This window comes from Cyprinus carpio, chromosome A5 (assembly GCF_018340385.1).
Source record: "Cyprinus carpio isolate SPL01 chromosome A5, ASM1834038v1, whole genome shotgun sequence".
In the NCBI taxonomy this organism is placed as follows: Eukaryota; Metazoa; Chordata; class Actinopteri; order Cypriniformes; family Cyprinidae; genus Cyprinus; species Cyprinus carpio.
The window spans coordinates 27,111,602-27,135,799 of NC_056576.1; the positions used below are offsets into that span (position 1 = coordinate 27,111,602).

The 24,198-nt window shown below is 38.4% G+C and overlaps 1 protein-coding gene across 1 annotated transcript in view; it reads right to left on the reverse strand.

Moving 5' to 3' along the window:
• Positions 1–936: 936 nt before the first annotated feature.
• The window catches only part of LOC109087451 (multiple C2 and transmembrane domain-containing protein 1-like), a 158,295-nt gene continuing 135,033 nt past the window's right edge, over positions 937–24,198 (reverse strand). Inside the window, exons 18-22 of the mRNA XM_042756655.1 lie at positions 18,848–18,949; positions 10,578–10,687; positions 9,691–9,800; positions 9,187–9,284; positions 937–1,671 (exon numbers count right to left, since the gene is read on the reverse strand). Coding sequence (XP_042612589.1) covers positions 1,600–1,671; positions 9,187–9,284; positions 9,691–9,800; positions 10,578–10,687; positions 18,848–18,949 — 492 coding nt within the window. The 3' untranslated portion in view covers positions 937–1,599. The remainder of the gene's footprint in view (positions 1,672–9,186; positions 9,285–9,690; positions 9,801–10,577; positions 10,688–18,847; positions 18,950–24,198) is intronic.

Below are 24,198 nucleotides of genomic sequence, written 5' to 3' on the forward strand. Positions count from 1 at the left end.
GCCACTGAACAACTTAAATCAACACGTACAGTACATAGAAACACATTCAGGCTTAAAAAACTATCCTTTCTGCTGTTCAAATCATCTGTGTGTTTCTTTTATTTTTTATAACACAAGTCACTGAAGTACCGTCCGTGTCCTGGTCAGTGGGGATTGTGTTGTCTTTGTAATGGAATTCCCTCCGACAAATCAATGGTCTTTTCATATGATAGATGCGATGTGGCAAATGAGAAGTCAGGAGGGACAGGGCTAGCGTCCTTTCTGATGTAGCCTGTGCTGTGATCTTTCATCACTCGCTACGCCAAGGTCCCTCAAGAGCACCCCGCGGACCCATCCGTGACCTCCCTCGCAAATGGATGGATGAGGGAGAGGAAATGACAGAGGGAGAGAAAGCAGAATGACAGGAGGAGCACTGGAAAAGCAGCCCGCGTCCTCCTTTTTCTCCACGCCGGCGTCAGTAAACCTCTGCCCTCCGGTACCCCCCGAGGCCCTAAAGCAGTCTGTCACACACTATTGACTTCTTGTCAAGCAGCCAATCCACAGCAATGAAAACACACAGACATTCTCCCTTCAAGTTTGTGATTTTTCGAAAGATTTTGTCCATTTTTTTTCCTGTGTAAATCAGCGCTTGGCCTTTAGAGATCAAAGTTTGAGCTGGCGCCCAACGTAGGGCAGACGGGGCGGCTGATGGACACATATGTGGTGGCAGAGTTGCGGCACATGGGAACATGACACAGGAAGTTGCTTTCAAATGAGATGTGCATCGCTTACCACACGATCAAAATTCTGTCCGCCAAAACTTACGTCTTTATTAGTGGAGTGGCACTGTGTGGTGCTTTGGGAGCAAAGGATGAAGAGGGAATGATGCAAGGGTATGTAAACACTAATCCCCACTATGAGGACAGCTCATACTCCCACATCTACAATAGTTTTAAAATATTTTACAAAAAAAAACAATCCCAGCATGCATCATTCATACCGTTAAAAGAACATCAAAATGACGTAAAGATATCGCAAACTGGCACTGGGTGTTTTTTGAGTCATTTCCACGAGCACTTTAGTTACAGCCATAAATCGGACCGTAACGGGCTCAGCTGTCGACTCCGATAACTGCTGCTCGACAGCTGTGGATAGCTTTAGATATGGCAGTTACTGTGCCGGGCAAATTATAGGGTGAAACTTCAACTTAACCACCGTCGTTTTCCCTTCTGTAGAGGCAAGGTGTGTCGGCACAGGTGGGCGTATTATCAGCTCATCCTGCTATTTGTGGTTAGAGCGGCTCCCTTTGCTGCCATGGAAGGACACCTTGGCTTTAAGAGCTGTCTGGCTAGTGGCAAGCGCTGACAAATAACCCAGACTGTTTGACTCTAAAAGGGGTCAAGAGCTTTTGCTGCTCCCCGCCACAAAAATAAACCCAAAAAAGGACAGATGGTAATTAACAATGGTCCCGTTTTCACTCTGACCACATTCTTCAACTCTCCACGCCGCAGCTAAAACAGAGAAAAAGAGTGAGGAAGATAGACAGAAAGAGGCTGGATGCCAGTCAGTCCTCTCTCCTTCTCCTTGGCGTTTTGGAGAGCATCCGTGCGAGATGAGAAGCTATCCTGGGTTATTTTTCTTTCTTTTGTTTGGGCTTTGAGTGGGCTCCACTTTCAGCTCTCGGTACTGCACCTGTTAAAACACACACAAGCACACACATGGTCAGGTGGGCGGATTGATAGCAGGGGATGGCCATGAGGATGAGAAGCTTCTGAGAAGAGCTCGGTCAAACACAACAGAGCTTGCAATGATGGAGAGCAGAGCTGTGCTGTTACACTAAAGGCTCAAGGTAAACATTTACTGGAATCCTACATACAGCCACATATGACTGAAAGACACATTATATTTGTAATTTATTGTATTATATTTGTCAAATTGTTTTTTTTTTTTTTTTAATATATAAAGCACACTATTACACTACTAACACAATTGCAATCTATATTGTGTGTTCCAAATAACTTTTTTGGTTCCGTTCTAGTTAGAATGTTGTCTTAAAAGGGAGCTACCTATCTAGGTAAAGAGGCAGCATACTAGGTTATGGAGCAGAGCAGGAAGGGGAAGCATACCAGCTCAAAATTCACAGGGTTGTCACCATGCTAGTACAGTATTTACTTTCAGACAAATAAGTCAGCAACAGTCAAGCGCCTCTGAGTGAAACAGACAGATCACTGGTTTTCCCTCAGATCTGGCCCTCAAACTGACTGACGTCATGTTCAGACTCCCTAAGATATGTGGTCCATGTACTGCCAACTCCACAGAAACATCAGTCACCACCTACACTGAGAAGTGTGTCCATCTCACAGCCATCCGTCTTGTAGGTGTGAGACTGAGTTTGTCTGTGCCACATTCAAACACTGCAGCAGTAGCTGAGCTCACATCAGATGTGATCCACAAAGGATGTTAGAGATGTAGTTTTGAAGAAGTGAGGATAAGTTGGTCTGCTTTGTAGTTTGCATGAATCTTTTCATCAAGACACAAAGGTTTAAATGTAAGCATGGAAAACTAATAGAAAACTGACCAAATTAATTAATAATAAATTAGAAACACTATCATTCAAGTTTTCCTTTTTTCTTTTTTTTCCCTTTTTTTCAGATTTTTTATGTTTTTGAAAGAAGTCAAGGCTGCATTTATTTGATCAGTAATATTGTGAAATATTATTGTGATTTCAATTAACTGTTTTCTATTTTAATATATTTTAAAATGTCATTTATTCCTGTGTTGGCAAAGCTGAATTTTCAGCATCATTACTACAGACTTCAGTGTAACATGATCCTTCAGAAATCATTCTAATATACTGGTTTGCTGCTCAAGAAACATTTCTTATTATTATCAATGTTGAAAACATATTTTTGTGAACAATAATTTTCAAGATTTTGATTCTTACAAAGTTTAAAAGAACAGCATTTTGTAACATTATAAAAGTTGTTACTGTCACTTATAATTAATTTAATGAATCTTTGCTGAATACAGGTATTAATTTCACCAAAAATAATGAAAGGTAGCATACATATTCATTTAGAAATTATACAAAAAAAATAAGTATTTAAAGGTACACTAAAGAATTCTAGGCTCTCTATTGACATCTGTGCTTGAAACAAAACATTGTTAGTTATTTGCAGAGGAACATCTTTCAGTTTTTAATTTACTGGGTCAATAATTCATTTCAAACTAAAAATTTTAATTGTCTGCAGTTAAAAAAAATAACGCAAAAATAAATAAATAATACAATTAGCCATGCTCCCTAATGAGAATGTAAATGTAGTACATTTGCAATATCCAAAAACATCTGATATATATGCAATTAATCTGATTAATTAAATTAATCAGCACTTAATTTAATGCATTCAATTATAAAAAAGCAATAATTGTAAATTAAATTTTAGTCCATTTAAAATGGGCATCCCTAATAAATACTAATTCAGTGTTGACAATAGGGGCCATAGCTGCAGCTAGAGCATTTCTGGAGGATTTCAGAGTGGCCTGGCTTTCGTCGTCTTCAAAGCATGCTTTTAACTGCAGCCTAACAGGGTCATTATTTTCACATTCACTCTAAACACATCAGGGTCACGTCTGACTTCAGAAGACTTCCTTGAACTGCATGTAAACAAAAGTTTACGTGTCAAGGTGAGGCAATGAAGATCGACATTACTGAATCTAATGGAAGAAAATAAATGAAGGCAAACAACAATAAAGGCTCAATCAAAAGTAGAGCTATAAAAAGCATGTGGCACGTCAGAGGCTCTATTACACTTAACTGCTGATAGTTATGCCACCCTGTATGGTGCAACAAGCACTGCAGCTTTAATGACAGAGACCTGTCCCACCCAAGGTAACGCAGCGCACTAGTTAGAGTCAAAGCAGCACACGGAGATAGTAAAAAAAAGGGATCAATACAAAGAAAAGAACTTTAGTAGCTGGAATGGGGGGGGGGTTTAAAAGTGACTACGGTGAGATAGCAATTTAGAGCAAATGCCAAGCACAAAGAGAACATCCGTGGAGATGATGGGTAAAGACCTTCCGCTGCTCTAAGGCTGCTCCACCCTCGCTCCACTCCCCCATGTTGACAGTTGCACTACAAAACACACTTTGAAGTGTGCTCTTGCGGAGGGGGCACCAAACGCACGAGCGCCTCGTTTAGCGGTGTCAGACGCCGTCCCGGGACCTGCCGCAACAGAGTACGCGATGTCGTCCTGCTGCTAAGTGTGAATCGGGGTTTGAAGCCACATGGGTGGCAGGCAAATACAAATAGGCAAATGAAAGCTGAACATTTTTAAAGAAACTATGCTATGCTGTTTATAGAGGTGTAGAGAAATCTCGCCTACTTCATCTCAGTGACACCAAACCTTGCATTAGGGGCATTAAATGCTCCTGTAGAAGAAAAAAAGGGCTCATAGACGCCCACAGACAAGCTCACATCCATTGTTGAGAAAAAAAAAAAAGGTGAATAGAGAGGGAAAATGCACTGGAGGAAAGTTTCTCCTAACTTTTTTTTTTTCCTGAGGTAAGGTGCACACTGATTGCTTGTTTAAACTCTGAATAGAAACCCCTGGTGCAGCAAAGACAGGCCTTCAATATACTGAGAAAAGATTCAGCACCTGGGCCAACAGGACATGCTCTCTCCTCACACAAATAAGTGATTGGGACAGCTGTGGGAGGGATCACAAATTTGCCAAATAATTAAACATGCTATTTGACTGTTTTGATAAATAAGCCATGTATTGCTTTGATATCTGAACTGTGGTACGAGCAAGTCATGATTTTTAAATCATTTTAATGAAGTCACTTATGCTCACCTAGACTGCATTTATTTGATCAGAAATACACTAAAAACAAAAATATTGAAATATTATTATGATTTAAAATAACTATACATATATTGTATATATATTAAAACGTCATTTATTCCTGTGATGCAAAGCTGAATTTTTCAGCATCATTTTTCCAGTATTCAAAGTTATATGATTCTTCAGAAATCATTCTAATATGCTGATTTGCTGCACAAATATTAATAATAATGATGGTTCTTATTTTTACTAATGTTAAAAACTGTTTTTGATGCTTAATATTTTGTGGAAACATTTCTTTACAATTCTTTGATGAATAGAAAGCTCAAAAGAACAGTATTTATTTGAAACAGAATGCTTTGTAACATGTTTTTACTGTCACATTTTTGATATTTTTAATGCATTTTTGCTAAATAAAAGCATTCATTTCTACTAAACACGCCAAACATTTGAATTTCTAGTATATCATGGTTTCTGCATAAATATTAAACAGCACAACTGTTTTTAAACATTGATAATAATAATAATAAGAAGAAGAAGAAGAAGAAGAAATGTTTCTTGAGCAGCAAATCAGCATATTAGAATGATTTCTGAAGATCATGTGACACTGGAGACTGTAATTTAAGTAATGAAGCTGAAAATTCAGCTTTCTATCACAGGAATAAATTACATTTTAAAAAATACATTACAATAGAAAACAGTTATTTAAAATTGTTAATTAATTGTTTTAACAAAATGAAAACATTTGCTTGACAATAGAGAACACTTCCTCTCTATTATATACTTGGCTGCTGCAAGCTAAAAGTGTTGGGAGCAAAATCAGCCATGGCAAAAAGTGGCCATAAATGACTATGTCCTCAGAAAACAGACTAATTTTGCTATTGTTTGCCCTCTTTTCTTCTCTCCTCAAGTGTGTGCCCTTCGCAGGTGATGAACTGGCTAAGAGCTGAATCATTTGTACGCTCCGACTGCATTTTAATCTCTGCATTTGCATAGGCCATAATGGAGCCCTTGGCGTGCTAATTGCTAGCGTCCCAGTTACGCACGTAGTTCCTCCATTGGCTAATGGCACCATAAAGCATGCGATAGGACACGTCTTAGACACCTGGTAGAGAATGTTAAGTTGGTAATGCCGGTTGGCCTCATTTAAGAGACAAAGTATTGCATTATATCAGAATGTGCTTTATTCAAAGCAGTGTGGCAGGCACACAGCAGGTAAAGATATTCTCGGAGGAATCTATAGGCGGATACATGAAAAGAACATAGAATGTGTAAACTGGGAGAATAAATCAAAGTGAATATGCACCTCGCAGCAGGTTTGATACATCACGCTTCTCCTGCAGTGCACTTAAAAGGCCATTGGCTCTCTGCACAGAGGTGGTACTGTATGTATTGAATTCTACAACCACTCCTTAGAATAACCACAGTATTTGTGTATAGTGTACACTTAACCTGCTTACCCTTTACCACACCGTCAACTTGGGCAGTTAATAAAGTCATTTAATTAATGTATCCATTTTAAGGGCATTTTGCAAGAGGAGAAAAGGACAGCAGTGCCTTCCCCAAAAATCTGGAGGAGAAAGTAATCATGAGTCCAGAAATAAAACAAACCACTAATGTAAATGTAAACCACTTATTTTATAAAGTGTCCAACAGCGACACCAGCGGATACAGTTTCATAAGAAGGCCTTAAGCTCACCGTGTTTTAAAGAATGGTGTGGATGTGAGTGTGAATAGTGAAACAGAGGTGCAAATTAAATTAAATTAAATTAAATTAAATTAAATTAAATTAAATTAAATTAAATTAAATTAAATTAAATTAAATTAAATTAAATTAAATTAAATTAAATTAAAAATTAGCCTGGATTGATAAAACAAAAAATATTTTAAATGACTTGTAACATCAAATAATCTAAAGGTTTTGGTGACAATACAGCTTGTTTATGTAAAAGCATTCTTGGTATGGCAAGAATTCGTTGACTGGTCAGACAAACAGGATGACTATATATATATATATATATATATATATATATATATATATATATATATATATATATAGACAGTACTAACATCTTATAGTAATACTTCATCCATCCATCCATAATCTCCTGTATGTTCGGGCGATGCTGGTGCCTTTTGTAGTATTAGTTGGTTATTGATAAAACTTTAGTAAATGGTGTTCCATTAACCCAGCAATTGTGTAAACATCATATGGACCGGGAACATTAATTCACATTGGGAACCCCCGACCCCACAAAAACAAGAGAGGGAATTTGCCTCCTCATTTCGGTCCACAACACTCCACTGATCTTTATCCACCGAAATGCATATGCATATGCAAGCAGTGCACTCAAAATAACGCAAAGAGGTTAGTAAAGACATACACCCCCAGAGCTGTGGGAGCTGTAAGTTCCCACTCAAAGACACTCTGTACTCACAGACTGCAGAATAAATGCCCTTTATATAAAAAAGTCATTAGAAGCTCATCAGTTCATGTTGTTCTGAGGCTCCTCCAAATGATCTGTAAAAGAGGCAATGCTGGCCTCTCTCGGCCTTGCAGGGCTTTTATCACGGGACGGTGCGGGAGGTGTGGGTCACGTCAGAACCTCAAAAATAGCCCCCCATTTGTCATTTGTGTGGAATTGTTTCCTTCCTCATACATAAGAACACAACACCACAACACTTTTGTGTCTCAGAGGTCCCACAGAGACGCTGCCTCCACCCGCCCGTCGTCTCTAACCCAGAAAACAGAGGTGAATGGACCTCCACGGGCAGTTGTGCGATGCAGAGCGGAATGTTCTGCGCATCACGCCGATGTTCAAGTACTTTTCTGGACTGTCCTAAATCAAAAGCTGTAACAGGGCACCAAAAGCCCATGGCGGCCTGCTCTTCTGAGCGTGAACCTAACCGTACATCATTAGCCAGGTCTCCTCCGGTCCTCCTACCTGCAGGGACCTTCTGGGCTCCAGGTGTTTGGGGTAAATGCACCTTAGCTACCTAGCCACATTGGGCTAATTTAGAGCAGGCTACCTGCAGCTGCAGGGCCGATGTAAAGCCACGCAGGGGCTTGGGATTACGACTTTGTAGACATCAAAGCCTGCCCACCGCCCCGGGCTCATCAAAGGCGAGCGTGTCTGTGCTGATGTGGCAAGCGGTTGGTCCTGGATCAGAGACCCGTGTCACCCCTGCCGTCAGCACCGCAGGGTTTATCCCAACACAGAGGAAGCACGATAACAGGCCAGGCTTGTGTTTATGAGCTCAGGTTTTAATTGCAGTTAAACGGCAGCACCTCACCGCTCGAACAGAACACTGCTGATTACAAACGGGACAGTGGGGCGGGCCGCATAACTCAGATCTCACGGTTAATGTAGAAGCAGACCGGGAGAGAATTATTGCTTTACACTCATTACACTCAATAACAAAGCACGACTCAGAACAACACAGCAAGAAGTCCATAAATCTACAGAGAGACACGTGCAGAGTAAAAAAATCACAAGCCATTTACATTCAACTTAACTAATCAAAATGTATTAATCACATCCTTCATTAAGACTATATATATATATATATATATATATATATATATATATATATATATATATATATATTTATATATATATACCTTTGGGTTACCAGTCTGACTCTCTAACTATTAGGCCACAACTGCCCCTTAAATTTAAGCAAGAATGGAAAGTAATTTCCAAGTTTTAGCATTACCTTCATAAAACAAAATGTAGCACAACACCTGGTACAGTAAGATACTCGTAGTTAAAGAAACACCCAGTTGCAAGGAGTGAAATCAATAAAATATTAATTAGCATTATATATTTCCACAGAAGAAAGTGCCATTATAGGTATAAAAGTTTAGTTAAGTTTAAAAAGTCAACATCTTGCGCTCTTTCCATGGTAATGAGTCACAAGGCTGTCTGTGATGACAAGAATAGAATTCCCTGATTCTGCATTTATGCATATTACCATGAGCGGGAAGCATAAATTAAAGCATAGAAAATGGAACAGGGAGACAGAAAACTCTCCACAAATACATTCTCACACAGCAGAGTTCATCATTATTATTTTATTATGTTTGCTGGGGCTAGTGTCACTTTCCCTGTTGCTCATACTTAGGGTTGGGGATTGAAACAAACCAATAGAAACTAAGTTATAATCGTAAGTTTATAACTCCTCCCACTCAGATTTATACTACAGGCATAAATGACACCTCAAATTGCATTAACTTTTGATATATCATGTGACATCAGAAATGACATCATTTTGGAATTTGGCAAAATCCAAATACATGCATGGGTCAAGAGTTGCAATCCTGGGGTAACCAGCCCCGGTGAATGTTATAAGGAATACATACCACTTGAACGTCTGAGGGCACTCGGGACAGGAAGTCCAACAGCTCATTGTTGTCGATGCTGTATGGGTCTCGCAGTTTTTTGGTGAACTTGTTCACCCCTGAAAGTTGAAACAAGGGTAGCGCATTAGACCTCACTCTCAGAGTGCAGTTCGGGAGGACTTTATAATATTCTGTACGGATTCTGGACCCTCATCTTTGTACTTTAAAGGATCAGCTGCTATGGAGTTGACATGAGCTGTGCTCTCTGACCTTGCAGAGCTTCAGATCTGAACACTGTATGAAAGAGCACACAGGGCATTAGCTACGAGTGAGTTTGCCCTGAGCTCGGCAGTTTACTGTCTTCTCTGCTGTGCTGGTGGCGAATCCCTGGAGCATGCAAACCCTAAACTGCCACTAAACTCTGTGATCTCCTGCAATAGTCTATTTGAAATCCTAAAATACACATTATGTAACATGCTAATGTTATTTTATCATTCATGACACATGAGCGTAATGACAGCTTACCCCAGGCCAGTACAATGTATCTGAGAGGAATGAAGTACACTGCAAGAGTGGCCGCACACAGGGCCACTATGGCCAGCCAGCTGAGGAAAGGCACAGTCCAGTTGAAAGTACTGAGAACAGAGAAAAAGATGTTATTTCCTTCTACACAGTTCTACACCATGTTTGCACCGGACATGAGAGACAAGCTACAACAAAATCCAAGAGAAGCTATTATAATCAGTGATAATGTCTACACTGAATGCAGTAAACTGATGCCCCGTTCTGTTTCTAACATATTCCACACACTTGCGCTACTTCTGACAACAGGACAAATGGATTTAGAGCTTTTATTTTGATGTGTCCAGTGCAGACAGCCTAAAGTTATTGCAGTAATTGGTCATACCCATGTTTCATGTTAGTGGGTCTCATGTTCATCAAGGCTGCATTTATTTGATCAAAGTACAGTAACAGTTAACAGTAATACTGTGAAATATTATTATTACAATTTTAAATTATTGTTTTCTTTATTAATATGAAAACAGTGGAAACAGCCTATATATTGAAAACAGTTGTGCTGCTTATTTTGCTTTTTTTGTGGATAATATTTTTTTGTGATACGTTTTTCAATATTATTTGATGATTAAAAAGTTTTGAAACGGCATTTATTTGAGATAGATTCTTGTTTTTAACATTTTAAATGGTACACTCTCATTCTCTAAGGCAAGTTGTGCTTTTTAGGTAAATTATGTTAAGGAGGTTTAGACAAAAACACTGATTAGGAAAATGATTTTTGCAGTGTAAGCATGTGTGTTTGTGTTTGTTTATCAGGCTGAGTAAGATGTGACAGAGGTTGGCACGGTGGTGCCCGCGTGTCTGCTCAGGCACAAGCAGCAAGAGCTCAGACTTACTTCTTTATCCTCTCACCATAGGAGGCCACTTCATCCAGAGCATTCTGCACACTGATACACACATCCTGAATGGCATACAGCTTATTCATGAATCCCTTTCTCTCTGAGTCCTGAAAGAATGAGAAGGAGAGAGAGACAGGCTGGGCAAATGCATTTCCACACAGCTGAAAGGAGCATCAAAGGCTTGGTGAGCTCTCTCTCTCTTTCCAAGTTCTCCATGCTGCAATAAACATGTTTGAAATTAATCACACTTTGTGTATCAATAAAGAGAAGAATATTTATTCTAATACTTTCTTCAGAGAGAACTAGCTATGTTGGGTAACCAGGTCTTACAATGGTGACATCATTGTGGCCATCACCACCATCATTACTATATGCACCAAAAATCTTTTCTTTTAACTTTTGATGGCCTTTAACAAAAAAAAAAAAAAAGAAAAAAGAAAAAAAAACTGGCCACAAGAACCTCAAAAGTAGGCGTCAGTTAAATGTTTCTACAGTCAAAAAGCTCTGATTTTATTGTAACAATAAGAACAGTCATGCAACAGTTGGGCTGACACAGAATGTAGTGACTGAGTGTGGACACACAGACAGAGACTATTGTAGTGCACTGATGTGCTGAGACACACACAAATGTACATATCCACACTCACCTTAACCCTTAAGGGACTGTTCACACAAAAATAAAAATCCTGTCATTATTTGCTCATCCTCATTCCATCCCTGTTTTTTTATTGTAAAATAAAAATCCTATTTTTAGCCAGGACATACTGAAAAAAGTCTTCTGTGTTTTTTGCTGAAGAAAGAAAGTCATACAGTAGATGCTTGAAATGAAGCAAATTATGACAGAATTGTAATTTTAGGTGAACTATTCTAAAAAAAAAGTACAAAAATCAAAACTCATCCATTTAACCTACAAAATCTACATTTGCACAATTCTGTCAATTTGAAGAGAAAAACTGAAATCATGGCCTATTAGCAATGTGAAAAATATGCTACGTCCAGATTTCCAAACCCAGACACAGGCTGTGCCCCTCCGGTGGGCCTACACAAATGAACTGGCAGCACTTGAGAAGAATGAAATGTCCTGGCAAAATGATCCCAGTGAGAGGGCACTGCCATGCAGCACTGAGCATCACTATGCCTTTGCCCTGGGTCTGCTTTATGAGAGCTCCAGGCCTCTGCTCAACCCTGCCCAGGTTTATCTGGAAGCACTTCAGTCACCATTCTCAGGCCTTTCATGGAGATCAGTTGAAATGTCACTGTAGTGGATCATGTCCACAATGAGCTGACCAGCTACTGAACTTCTGGATCAAAACCCACTGTGCAAATCAAAGCAGGAAAAGAGGGATGGTGTCCATGCATAGAGATGCTAACATAAGACATGTCTATCCTTTTCAGCTTTATAAAGGAATGCAAGTGCATGAATACTGTACATTATCTGAATTTAAAGAGATGTAACGCACAAATTTTAAATACACGTCATGTATTGGCTCTGAAAGACAGAGGTACCACAAGCGCATAACACAGAGGTCTATTCTAGTCTGATTAACTTGTTTACATGCTGGGTGAAGCTGAGCTTTAATCATATTATCAAGGTCTGTTACTCTGATTTAGGGTTTTATCATTAACTAAAACTAAACCTATTAAAAAAAAGAAGAAAAAAAAATAATTAAATTATTTAAAAAAATGTAAACTTATTTTATTTTAACTAGTTTCCATTCCTTTTTTTTTAAATTCAGATTAAGTTGAAATACTAAAATAACCAGAAATAAATCATTAAAAATATAAAAACTACAACTTAAAAACTTAAAACAAACTTAAGACATTTAGAAAAAATAAAAATGACAAAAACACATTACAATATTACTACAATTTTAACTGAAATTCAGATGAAAACAGAAAACAAAAATTAAATCTAATTCAAAATATTAACAAAAACTACTGTATAATAGTATATCAACAATACTAAAATAATACTGCTTCAACTTCACAAAAACTGAACATTTAAATTGTATTTAAACCAGCAGTTCTTATTCTCAACCTTTTTGACTTCAAGGCACCTCTTAGTAGAAGACAATATTCAAACACCCTCTTGTTTGATCTATTGACTATATGTACCTCTGGTGTTGTACAGCTTTACATTTTAATATTTTAAATAATATTAATGTTAATATAATTAAATGTACATAATTCTAAGACGTATTAGGGTCACATAGTGGGCCCTAACCCCCTGGCTGAGAACTACTTATTTCTACACGCAGAACAAATGTTTCCAGACTAGGTATGTATAAGGGTTCATACAACTCATGCCACAGATGATGCAATGACCAAGACTGGTACTGGAATATCATCCCCAAAATGAAAATATATGTACTTGTATAATACTGTATTGTATAATATGTATAATACTGAGATGGGTCTTGAAAAAAAACTGATCAAACCCTCAACACACACACAAAAAAAAAAAAAAAAAAAAAAAAAACACACACACAGAGTATCCCATCCATCTCCCAAACTTTGTACTGGATCTCACATTTGAAAAATGAAGCCCAATATGGCCTGCATAACCACATCGCCTTCCCAAAAAGCCACACAAGACAAATAGATATAATTAGACCGTGTCCCAGGGTTATTTTTCTTAGCAAATATTTAACAAGACTCCCCTGTCCTGACTCCCATCTGGTTTGCGTTATCAACCGTAACAAAAGTCCAACATGCTCTACATTGTATCGGGCACTATGTGAGAAAGGAAGACTTTGAGGGACAAGGTATCTGTGTGTGTGTGTACGAGCGAGCGAGCGAGGGTGGAGGTGTAGGTCATGGGTCTCTACAGTCTAAACCATTACCACATGGCCCTCAAACCATGAGCTAACTCTGATTTCCTGCCTTCAAAAGTGGATTGAGGAAGGCAGGAGGTTGGAATAACACTAGCCTGGGGAGAGGCTTGTTTTCACTGCTCCTCTGCACTTCTCTCACACACACATATACACACTCACACCGCTACAAACCGAGGAGCAACCTGCTGCAGAAGAGCCTACTGTGGATCCTGGCTGAGCTGTGGGCCGCTGGAGGGACACATGGGCATTCCATTACCTCAGGTCCTCTTCCTCATGTATGCGGACACACATAGGCACAGCGGGAGGCACACTTGATGTCAGCGGGCAAGGGAAATTGATATTTAGTCAAAAATCAGTTCTGTTTAAAGTGTCTTCCAACAGTGCAGTCAAATCTGAACTCTTCTAAATGCACAATGTCAACATATATAGAGTATGAATAATGCGATATCACACTTGCAAGAGTGCTCTGCTCTACTGAATATCAGAACTGCACATTACATTTTCAGTACAACCACACGATTACATGTGTATTGATTTTAAACTGCAGTTCTATAAAAAAAAATACTTCTAAGGCTCAATGAGTTATAGGGGTGTCCATGATAAAGAAAACTACATTTTTGTTTAAATATCATGCATCAAAATATCATGAAACATATTAAAAATAGTAACAATATAATCAATATTATATTTTGTAATATGAATATTTCAATATCAATATTCTATTTCAATCATAGTAGATATGTAAACTACTGCATGAACAGTACTGTACACACTTTATGTATATGTATATATATATGTGTGTGTGTGTGTGTGTGTGTGTGTGTGTGTGTGTGTGTGTGTGTGTACATGTATATGTATATGTATAGTACATACAGCAATTTAGTATCTTAGTCATATATCAAATGATTTGAATAAGAAATAACAATTTGGATAAGAAATAAGTGAAGTGCTTTAATAAAAATAGCTTCTCATTCTGCTTTTAACCCTCTGGAATTCCTTTCTCCATATGCATTACTGTAAACCTGATTTTGTTTGATTTTCCAAACTGATGGCTTTTAATCTTTAAAGCAATCAGAGATCAAATCTGTACCTTAAATGCCACAGATGCTGTTGACAGCCTCTAAATAATCCTTTAACCACAAGGCCATGTCTCCAAGATCTTTAAAGCATTGTTCTCAATTTTAAAGTGTCATTCTTAATGTGAAAACTGATTACCTGTATAATCAAATAACACCTCAATTACACTGAAAGTTAAATAAGCTTTGTGACATCAATGGCTGGCAAGTAAATGAACAGACTCTTCCATCTTGAACAGTGTTATTATTAAACAGTGTTTAGGACTGAGTGCAGCTGTCCGGGACCCCCTAGCGCATCCCCATTACCAAACTCCTTAGGGCTGCTAGTGCTACAGGCAAGCAGAGGCAAGTCCGTTCTAGCCAGTTCCCAACATCAGGCTATTCACACTTTACCGTCCCATCAGGAGGCTCTCACTACCTTGCAATGGGCACCCAGCATAGCAGGAGACTGATGAGGTTGGCACAGAACAGGACAGACACTTCGCAGAGGGCATATCTTGTTTGTTAATGACAGCAGGAGGGGGAACAATGTCCCAGGGGCACCAAACTTCATTTACACCAAAACCAGAGCCCCAATGCAAGAGGACGGACCCCCAGCCGGGCCTAATCCACACCCACGCCCTTCTCTCGGCATGTTCGGAGGGAGAGAAAACAAGATTCTTTGATCTACGCAGCACTAAAGGTGAGGGGAACAAAGGAGGCAGATAAGATAGAGATCAAGATGAAAATGAAATCATTTCACCCGGGCCAGGCGTCTCCCTGGATACATTATTTGTTTGTCTTCTCTCATTTCGAGCCAAAGGCGCACTGACCCAGATGGGCAGAAGTAGGGAGCTATATCACCAAGGAAAAGAGTTCCACACCTCTTATGGCAAATAAATCCAAGGCAAGTCCCCTCAGACAGACGTGAGCCCACCTCTTATCAGTGAAACATGAAACGAAAAACAACTTCTTTAAATAGACGTGTGCATTAATTTTCCAAAAGTAGTTCATTAGCACTTTATTTATAATGAATGGGACGGGGGAAGAGACGTACAGGGAAAGGCTTGTCAATGAAATTGTTCCTCGTCTTCGTGTCTGAGCACTTTGGGAGGTTAATTAAAATTGCAGTTTAATTAGATTTGAGGTGTGTGTCAGACTAAATGGAAGCTCCCCTGACTGCCTGCTTGATCCCAATAACTGCTATTCCAAATACTGGAAGCCAAAAAGTATTTCACATCAAAAGGAAAACCATTCACATTACTGTTTTTAAGGAGTAAATATAAACAAAAAAATCTTTTGACACAACCTCAAATTCAACATCAAGAAAATTAGTAATTTACTCTTTAAGTAGTATTATGAGAGCTGTTTGGGACCTTTCTCTTTGATCTTCCTATAAAATAATCTAGTTTAATTCAACACTTGCAGAATATTATTTTATATATATGTTTGTGTGTGTGTGTGTGTGTGTGTGTGTGCGCAATAATTTAACAAAACGACTGTAAAATAACATCACAACAAAACAAGAATTTTACACATACACATAAAATATGTGAAAACATCTGTGACAGAAGTTCAGAGGCACTATCCTCACCTCCCAAATCCCTAGGTTCTACCTTCCCTCAAACCTCTAGTGACACTCCAAAAATAGGTGTGATGCTGAATGCCACGCAACAGTATGTGACCAAAGAGGCGGCAAAAAATCTTTTGAGCTACTCTCAGGAGATCCATATGCCCTCACTATGGTATTCCCTCTGGAGACAGTATTCTGGGCCAAGGTCTAACAACAGTCATTGTGACTCTTCAGCAGGTACTAAACATCATTCTGTTTAGAATGGTGCATTTTGAGTGTTTGGGTGCTAATAAGGCAGGTTTCAAGCATTTTATAAATCAAATTAAAAAGAAATTCTTACTGTTTATGGCAGGGGCATCCAATCTTGCTCCTGAAGGGCCATCTTTCTGCAAGGTTTAGGTTTAGGTCCAACCCAAATGAACACCCCTGAATCAGCTAATCAAGGTCTTCAGGATTTCTAGAACCTTCCAAGCAGGTGTGTTGCCAGTGAGGCAGGTTGGAGCTGAACTCTGCAGGATGTTGGACCTCCAGGAACATGACTGGACGATTCAAATCAACTCAATCAAATCACAGCTTCTGAAAATGGTCTGTCCAGGCTTCTTGGCTAAACTAGCAAGACTTGATCAACCAGCTTCTGGAAATGCATGCAATCAAAGCTGTTTTTGTCATCGGGGGCTACACAAGATAAAGGTGCTATAGTTTACCGTAGCTATTCAATCCATGTGGAGATCGTGCAAAACACTGTCCTTCATAATAGCAATTAAAGAGATATGCTGCACTCTTCACTCAAGTTCAAAATATATAGCAAACCTCTATTTCGACCTTCCCAATGTTTGCTCTCTCTGAACAGAAACAAGAGAAAGGTTTTAGTTATGGTGAGCTACTCAAAAACTACTCATTTTTTAGGAGCCAAAAAAAAAAAAAACACTGTACTGTAACTGCTTCCACACCAGTACCCCATTGTCCTGTGCTCCCGGTACGTCCCTGTGCCATGACGTGTAGATGAATAACACCATAAACAGGGAGAATAAGCTTTATTTTATGTCTGACCTCTGCTTCCCACTGCTCCCTGCTAAAAACAACAGCATTAGGCTCTAATGGATCCACTGGAGAGCCGGGTTCACCTTCGCCATTACTCCCCAGGCCTCCGCACCCAGCGGGCAAGGCACTCCATCAGCCCCAAGGTCAACCTGATAGTTGCCCCTGTTCTCCAGCCTCTCTGATGATGCCCCTCACCCCTGGAGCAACCCCCCTCCCTCCTCACCTCAGATCACTTGAGTTCCCCCTGCTCTCCTTGCCCTGTCCTCTCTGGGTCCCTGGATGCCACCTGATGATGAATGGAGAACAATTAGCTCCACCCGCCACTGCACTGGATTCGCCCCTGCCCTCTCCATCTCGCAAAAATGAGGCCGTCAAACTGGGGAACATCATCAAGCTGGGCACCAACAGGCAAACCAAAATATCCACTATGGATGTATAAAACCACACATTTCCAAAGTGGACTAGACTGTAGATAGTCAACAAACATGATGTATAATTAGGCTTGTCCTGGGTTCACATGACTGCATTCGGACACATTTCTTAGAGGCAAAAATATACAAAACAGTTGATTCAGCAATCTTTAAATTATCATCTTTGTCAGTGAGTATGGCCTTGTGGGCAGTGCACGGACATACAGCACAGATGCAATTTCGGCAACCCAAGTTTGAGTCCCAGCTTGTGGTCTTTTCCCAGTCTCACCCCTTATTTCGCACTTTGCATCCTGTCAAATCTCTATACTACCCTAAACACCAGATTTTTTTTAATTAAATTAAATAAATAAATAAACTTATAAAATTTAAATATTTATTAAATATGTATTAAAATCAAATAAAATAATAGATTAGGAACGAGGTCGGCTGAGCAAATTATGACCTAATTTATTTATTTATTTAACATAAAATCTAATACATATTGCTTAAAATCTGGATAACTTAGTTGGTTGTTGGACTAGGTAACCTTCATAACCGATTCCTAGAAGGTACCATGGCTTTTAACTGTTTACATTTTAAATTTAGTGTACCATTACACCAGACAGTTCAAAATGACACCCAGTTATTACTTCTATTACTTATGAATGTGCTGAGATGCCATCTATAGTGTGTGCATGTAGACGTACTCAATTTCAAAATTTTCCTTGAGGAATGCACTTCTCAAAAGGATATAAATGGCAATGGCATTCCTCCACTTCAGAGACAAACATCAATACATGCTCATAATTCATTCATAAACCCTCTTCTTGGAAGCTGCTTTCCTTGTTTACACAGCACAGGTTCGGTGTTTCTTCTTCGTGAGCCGAGCTACAAATGAGTTTCTCATCGAGTAAGCCAAGTTAGGCTTGTGGGTGGTTTGAAAGAGGTTAGTGACAGCACAAACATGTATTCCCCAGAGCACCCTGAATGCTTGTAGACACATGGTTAATAAAGCACACCGCTATGTTTAGGCCAAAACATTATGGAGAAAAAACCCAACCCCAAAAGACTACTTTCAAAACTACTTTCTACCAAGCATCTTGCTGTATTTAGATGACCTAGCATTAGCACCCACCGAACAACCCATTTTATTAAGTGTAGGAAGTTTTCATCTATTGCAGAGTCAAACAAATAACTTAGACTGATCACCAGGCGATTTTTTTCAAGATAAAGAAGGTAAAGTGATAACTGAGAACAAAGTGAGAGGTGAAAGGGAGCGACACACAACCCTGCTTGGTGTGACAGACGATGAGCCATAGAAGTGAGACACAGGGGACTTACGGACCACACTTACCACCATCACGCGTATCCACTCAAAGTGCCAGGAAGCCAAAATATCCGCAAGGATATGGCTTTCCGGCAGCCGGCCATCCTGGGAGGGGACTGAGCTCGGCACCTTGTGGACCAAAATAAATTGAGATCTTTTAAAGCAGGGCTACAAATAGTTAGACAAAAAATAAAAATAATTGGTGGCTACTAAGATGGCTTAGGAACCTTGACAGAAAAAGAAATCCACTTGATATAAAGGCAAAACAGGGAAATTAAACAATGAAGCTATTTTACACAACAAGACAATGCCCTGAGTGTGTGTGAAGGATTTTCTAATCTCTCTTTATTAGCCAAACATGATTAAAATGCAGTTCCTAGGAGCATCTCTCCCCTAAATAAGAAGAAAAGGAAAGAAAAGCCAAGAAGACAAAAGCATCTTTTACAGCATGAAGCTTTTCATCTTTTAGAGGCGCTTAGAAGAAAAGGAGCAGGAGAAGCACAAACATTCTCTCTTTCTCTCTGTATTCTCCTTAGCACTGAAGAAAGCCACGTTACCTGAGGATATGCATCGCGTATCACAAGCCCAATAGCCCCAGAACAAGTTTTCAGTCACAGTTTTTCAAAGTAATAAAAATAATTCCAAGCATACTCTTTAGTCCAATTACATACTGCCATGTAGCTATCGCCCAGATCAACCCCCTGCCTCTGCTCGACTGGGTGTAACCCTCTGTGTGTTATCTACAGATAAGGCTCGCTTGTAATGCTAGATTCTAGCGGACATTAATGTGCATGTACCGGGATCAGATTGTCAGCTTTTCACTGTGCAGAGAGGTTAGCTTATGTTTCTCGCTGCTAAAGTGGCAGGGTTTTTTGTTGTTGTTGTTGTTGTTTTCAAAATATTACTGTTTTCACTGCATTTTTTGATCAAATAAATGCAGCCTTGGTGAGCAAAAGAGTCTTTAAAGACTCTTTTAATTAATTAAAAAATAAACTGACAACCCCAAACTTTTGAATGGTAATACACATACTATTTAACTGTTGACATGTTTAACTACCTGAATTATACTCGCATAACACTTATCCTATGGCACAGATAAAGTTAACTTCATCGCCCCCTTGAGTTCTGAAGTTTCTTACCACCACAGTTTGTCTGCATGCTTGACCAACCCTTACCAAAAAGTAGTATACTTCAAGTTTATTTTATTAAGTATACTTAAGTAAAGTTCAAGTATATTTTTAAGTATACTTTATGTAGGTATAAGTATACTTAAGTATACTTTAAGTATACAAATATCAGTGTTCTAGTAGTATACTTATAAGTGTACTGTTTCAATACTCCTTGGGACTAAATTTGCCCACTTTCTAGTATATAAAAATATACTTTTAAGTATACTGTAAGTATAACAGTAGCAAACTTTGAGTACACAACTAGTTTACTTCTATGTTTGTAGTTTTTTACTGCAATTATACTAAAAGTGAACGTATAGGTATACTGATAGTTTACTAATTAAATACTTAAATACACTTTGAAGTATAGTCTCAGTAAACTACTAGTTTAGAAGTTTTATACTGCAAGTATACTCATAGGTTTTCTTTAAGTGAACTTTACATCATATTTTAAGTATACTTCTATGTCCCTATTTAGGTTTTAATTTGTATATATTTTGTTATATGAATATCTGAACATACAAAACATACAAAGAAAGAACAGTATATCTGCTTGTAAACAAAAACATTTTATTCTAGCTATGCATTCTTTTTTTAAATACTTTAATATGGGTAAGTTTCATAAAAAATAAAGAAATACCATTGAACAAAGAGCTGTAAAAAGACTATGAATTGGATTCAGAATGATAATCAAAACATAGATGGAGTCAACACCCCAAAGCTTGATTGTAATTATTACCTCTTCATCGGTCGACATTTTATTCCATAAAGTTAGAGTTTTAATGCTGTTTCATGTCAATTGATCGTGTTAGATTACATGTGTTAGTATCTGTTGTTTCTTTTTTCTTCTTCACTTGTGTTTTTTTGGAAATTCTGTACAGAAGATGCGTACTAGCACCCTCTACCATATAACAACGAAAACACGGATTCTAGGAGCGCAATTATAGCTCAAATATATTTAGACGTTTTGTAAGTATAAGTCAAGTATACTTAAATTAAATTTAAATTATATTTCCAATCAGTTTTTAAAGTCCATTTCTGAAAAGTACATAAAAAGTAAACTAAAAGCATACTTTCCTATTTTTGGTTTAAAAGAAGTATACTAATAGCACACTTAAATATACTACTTTTTCGTAAGGGAAGTGTCCGCGTTTGCATATTTGTGTAGTTTATATTTATAGTAAATATTGCATATTGTTGCATATGTGTTCCTGTGGCTCAGTGGTAGAGCATTGTGTTAGCAGTACAAAAGGTTGTGGGTTCAATTCCCAGGGAACACATGTTAGGTAAAAAATGTTAGCCTGAATGCACTGTAAGTTGCTTTGGACAAAAGTGTCTGCTAAATGCATAAATGTTTATTTAGCCTAAAAGCTACATTTAGTTTTCATTCCTTCACAAAACTGAGACCTTCATGGAATCCGACAAGCTTTTGACAACAAACAATATCTTGTTTTTTTCTCTTATTCTGTCACTGTTTAGCTTTACATTCATATTGAATGCTTGTTTATTTTGTAAGACGTACAGCATTCAGTTACATGCCATCTTTAATATCCAGTCGAGCAGGCAGCACAATCACACACACTTCTTAACAGCTGTTGGGCATGTAAGGAGGTGTGCGTGAGATGTGGTAAGCCTGTGAGCATGACATGATTGCAGTGTGTATCTTATCTGGGGCGGCTCCTCCTGGGGCTGTGTGTGTGTATGTGTAAGACCATTACTCCAGTGCCCAGCCATGCGTATACTCCTAATCTCAGCACTCTTTCACCCTCTCTCTTTTGCTCCCTGGAGACACTGGCACTACTGGCTGCTTCTCAGATGGAGCACTAGCGCTGATTATCCCTCTGTACTCCACCTCGGACACATGTCCGCACAACACCGGTTCTAATGATGTCACCCAAATAGCTGTACCATCAATGTGTGCAAAAAAAGAAAAAAAAATGTTGGAATAATGACCAGACAGTGATTTGGACACTCTTGTGCATGTTGCTGAAAATACATAAAAATACAAACAAACTAAAAAAACTAATTTTCTCACTCTCATGTCATTACTTTCTTCTATGGAAGACAAAACTAGATGTTTTGTGAAAATGTCCAGGCTGTTCTTTTCCATGCTAACTGGAGCCTTTAATCTTCAAAGAAACAAAATAGCACCATAAAAGTGGTCCATACAACTTCTGCGCTATATTCCAAGTCTTTTGAAGTCATACAATGTGCCTGTAAAAGAAACACATTGAAATGTATGTTGATCACTGAAATTCCTGAAAGTACTGTAGTAGTTATGTCTGATTTGTTGATGAATCGCTCTTTTAAGTAAAATCCTTTCAAATAATTTGTTGATCCAGTTAACAAAATGTTTATGAATGATTCGGTTCTTGTGCTCAACTCACTGAATGTTCACAATAGTTCATCGGTGGACAATGACTTAATTTTTGGTCTTTGTGTATTGCTTTAGAAGACTTGGACTATAGCAAATGAGTCATCTGAACCACCTTTATGGTGCTTAGGCATCATTTTAAAGCTAAAAATCCATCGCATAGAAAAGAGTGACCAGCACATTGTTCAAAACTTCTCCTTTGGTTTCACAGAAGAAAGGAAGTCCTGCAGGTTTGTAATGACATGAGGTTGAGTAAATGTGCATAAAAAGTGAATTATTCCATTAAAAACAACACCACAGTTCATCTCAATATATTATTAGAGCAAGAAAGACTAGGTTTTCCAGCATCTGCTTTATGACAGGTGAGGAATAGCTGCATAAAAAAAAAATGAACGGTAATGAAAATAAAAAGCCTTCACAAACTTTCTTTGGGAAAGTGGGTGCACACAAGTGCGAGACAGCTGTGGCACAAGCAGAGCATTATAGTGCGTTATCGTAGAAAGCCCGATGCTAATCCTTAATTCCGCACTAGCATATCTGAGAGAGGTTTAACAATGTGAGGCACATTCATTATCACCTGGATAATTACCTGCCATTCTCCCTGTGTGTTTACATGTGTTTGGCGGAGCAGGTGTTAAAATATTTTGGCTGTTATCGCCGGGGTTGCTGATGAATTTGTTGGAGTCGGTGAGCTCTCCAGAGAGCTATTCAGCACTGTAAACACACACATGTACACATTCACATGCACACACACTGGCACTAGCCTTGAAATGTGTGTGGCAAGCATACGGCTTACACAGTTGATGTACTCAGCATGTTTTTGCATACAAGGCCATCCAAATTTTGTTTAACCCTAAAATTCATTGCCTGAAAAAGTGTTGGAAATAGTTCTTTGGAACTGTTCATTTCTGTTCTTATTGTGGAATATTGGTGTACTTTATAAAAAGAACTGCATGTCTTCGGAATCTATCATCTAATGTAATAACTTGCTCTTACTCAGAAATTATTTTTCTTTTTCCACTGACGTCAATCTGAAAGTAGCAACAGGAGATCGTTCCATTCCCAAACTCATGTTGAAGACCTGCTAGCTTGAAGTTTTGCACTTTTAAGAAGCTGGGATATTGAAGAGGTCATAGCTGTACTCGAGGCATTCCACTTTTCAACACTCTTACAATCTGAAGCAACACAAAATGGCTGGCATTCATTTAAATGTTTTAGTAAATTTACTCAATGTTGTTAATTGCTAATGTTAATTTAGTGGAGAAAGTGTTAATTTTTATTTTTATTGTGTAACTTTTTTTAAGTAAAATGACAAAACTATAAACAATTTCAATGCAATTAGCTTTTGTTAGTAAATTGCAGAGTAGCAAACTACTTTTTTAAAAGGGAAACGTTCTATAAATTATGAGCTTCAAAGCAGCTTCTTCAACAATGTCAGACCTGCCAACCTTGAGTACCATCAGTGTGGTGGGCGGCTGGGGGGGGATTGATGTTATGTGGAGTGGGGGTAAACAGTTTACTGTAACTGTTAACCATAACCGTTTAGTTAATTTTTGCTATTTTTTTTCATGCTATTTAAAAAAGAAAAAACGAAAAGAAAAGAAGAAAAACTCCAGTACACTTTTGTATAAGGCTGGGCGATATGAGCAAAAATTCCTATCTCTGTATTTTTTGGCTGATTTGCGATATACTGTATGGGAGCCTATATCTCGGTATTTTGTATTTGGATTAAACAAATAAAGTGAATGTAAGCATGTAGGCATATATTATGTGCAAAAAAGGGTTAAAATCACATTACATTCTAACAGTGTAACACTGCAATCTAAAAACAAAAA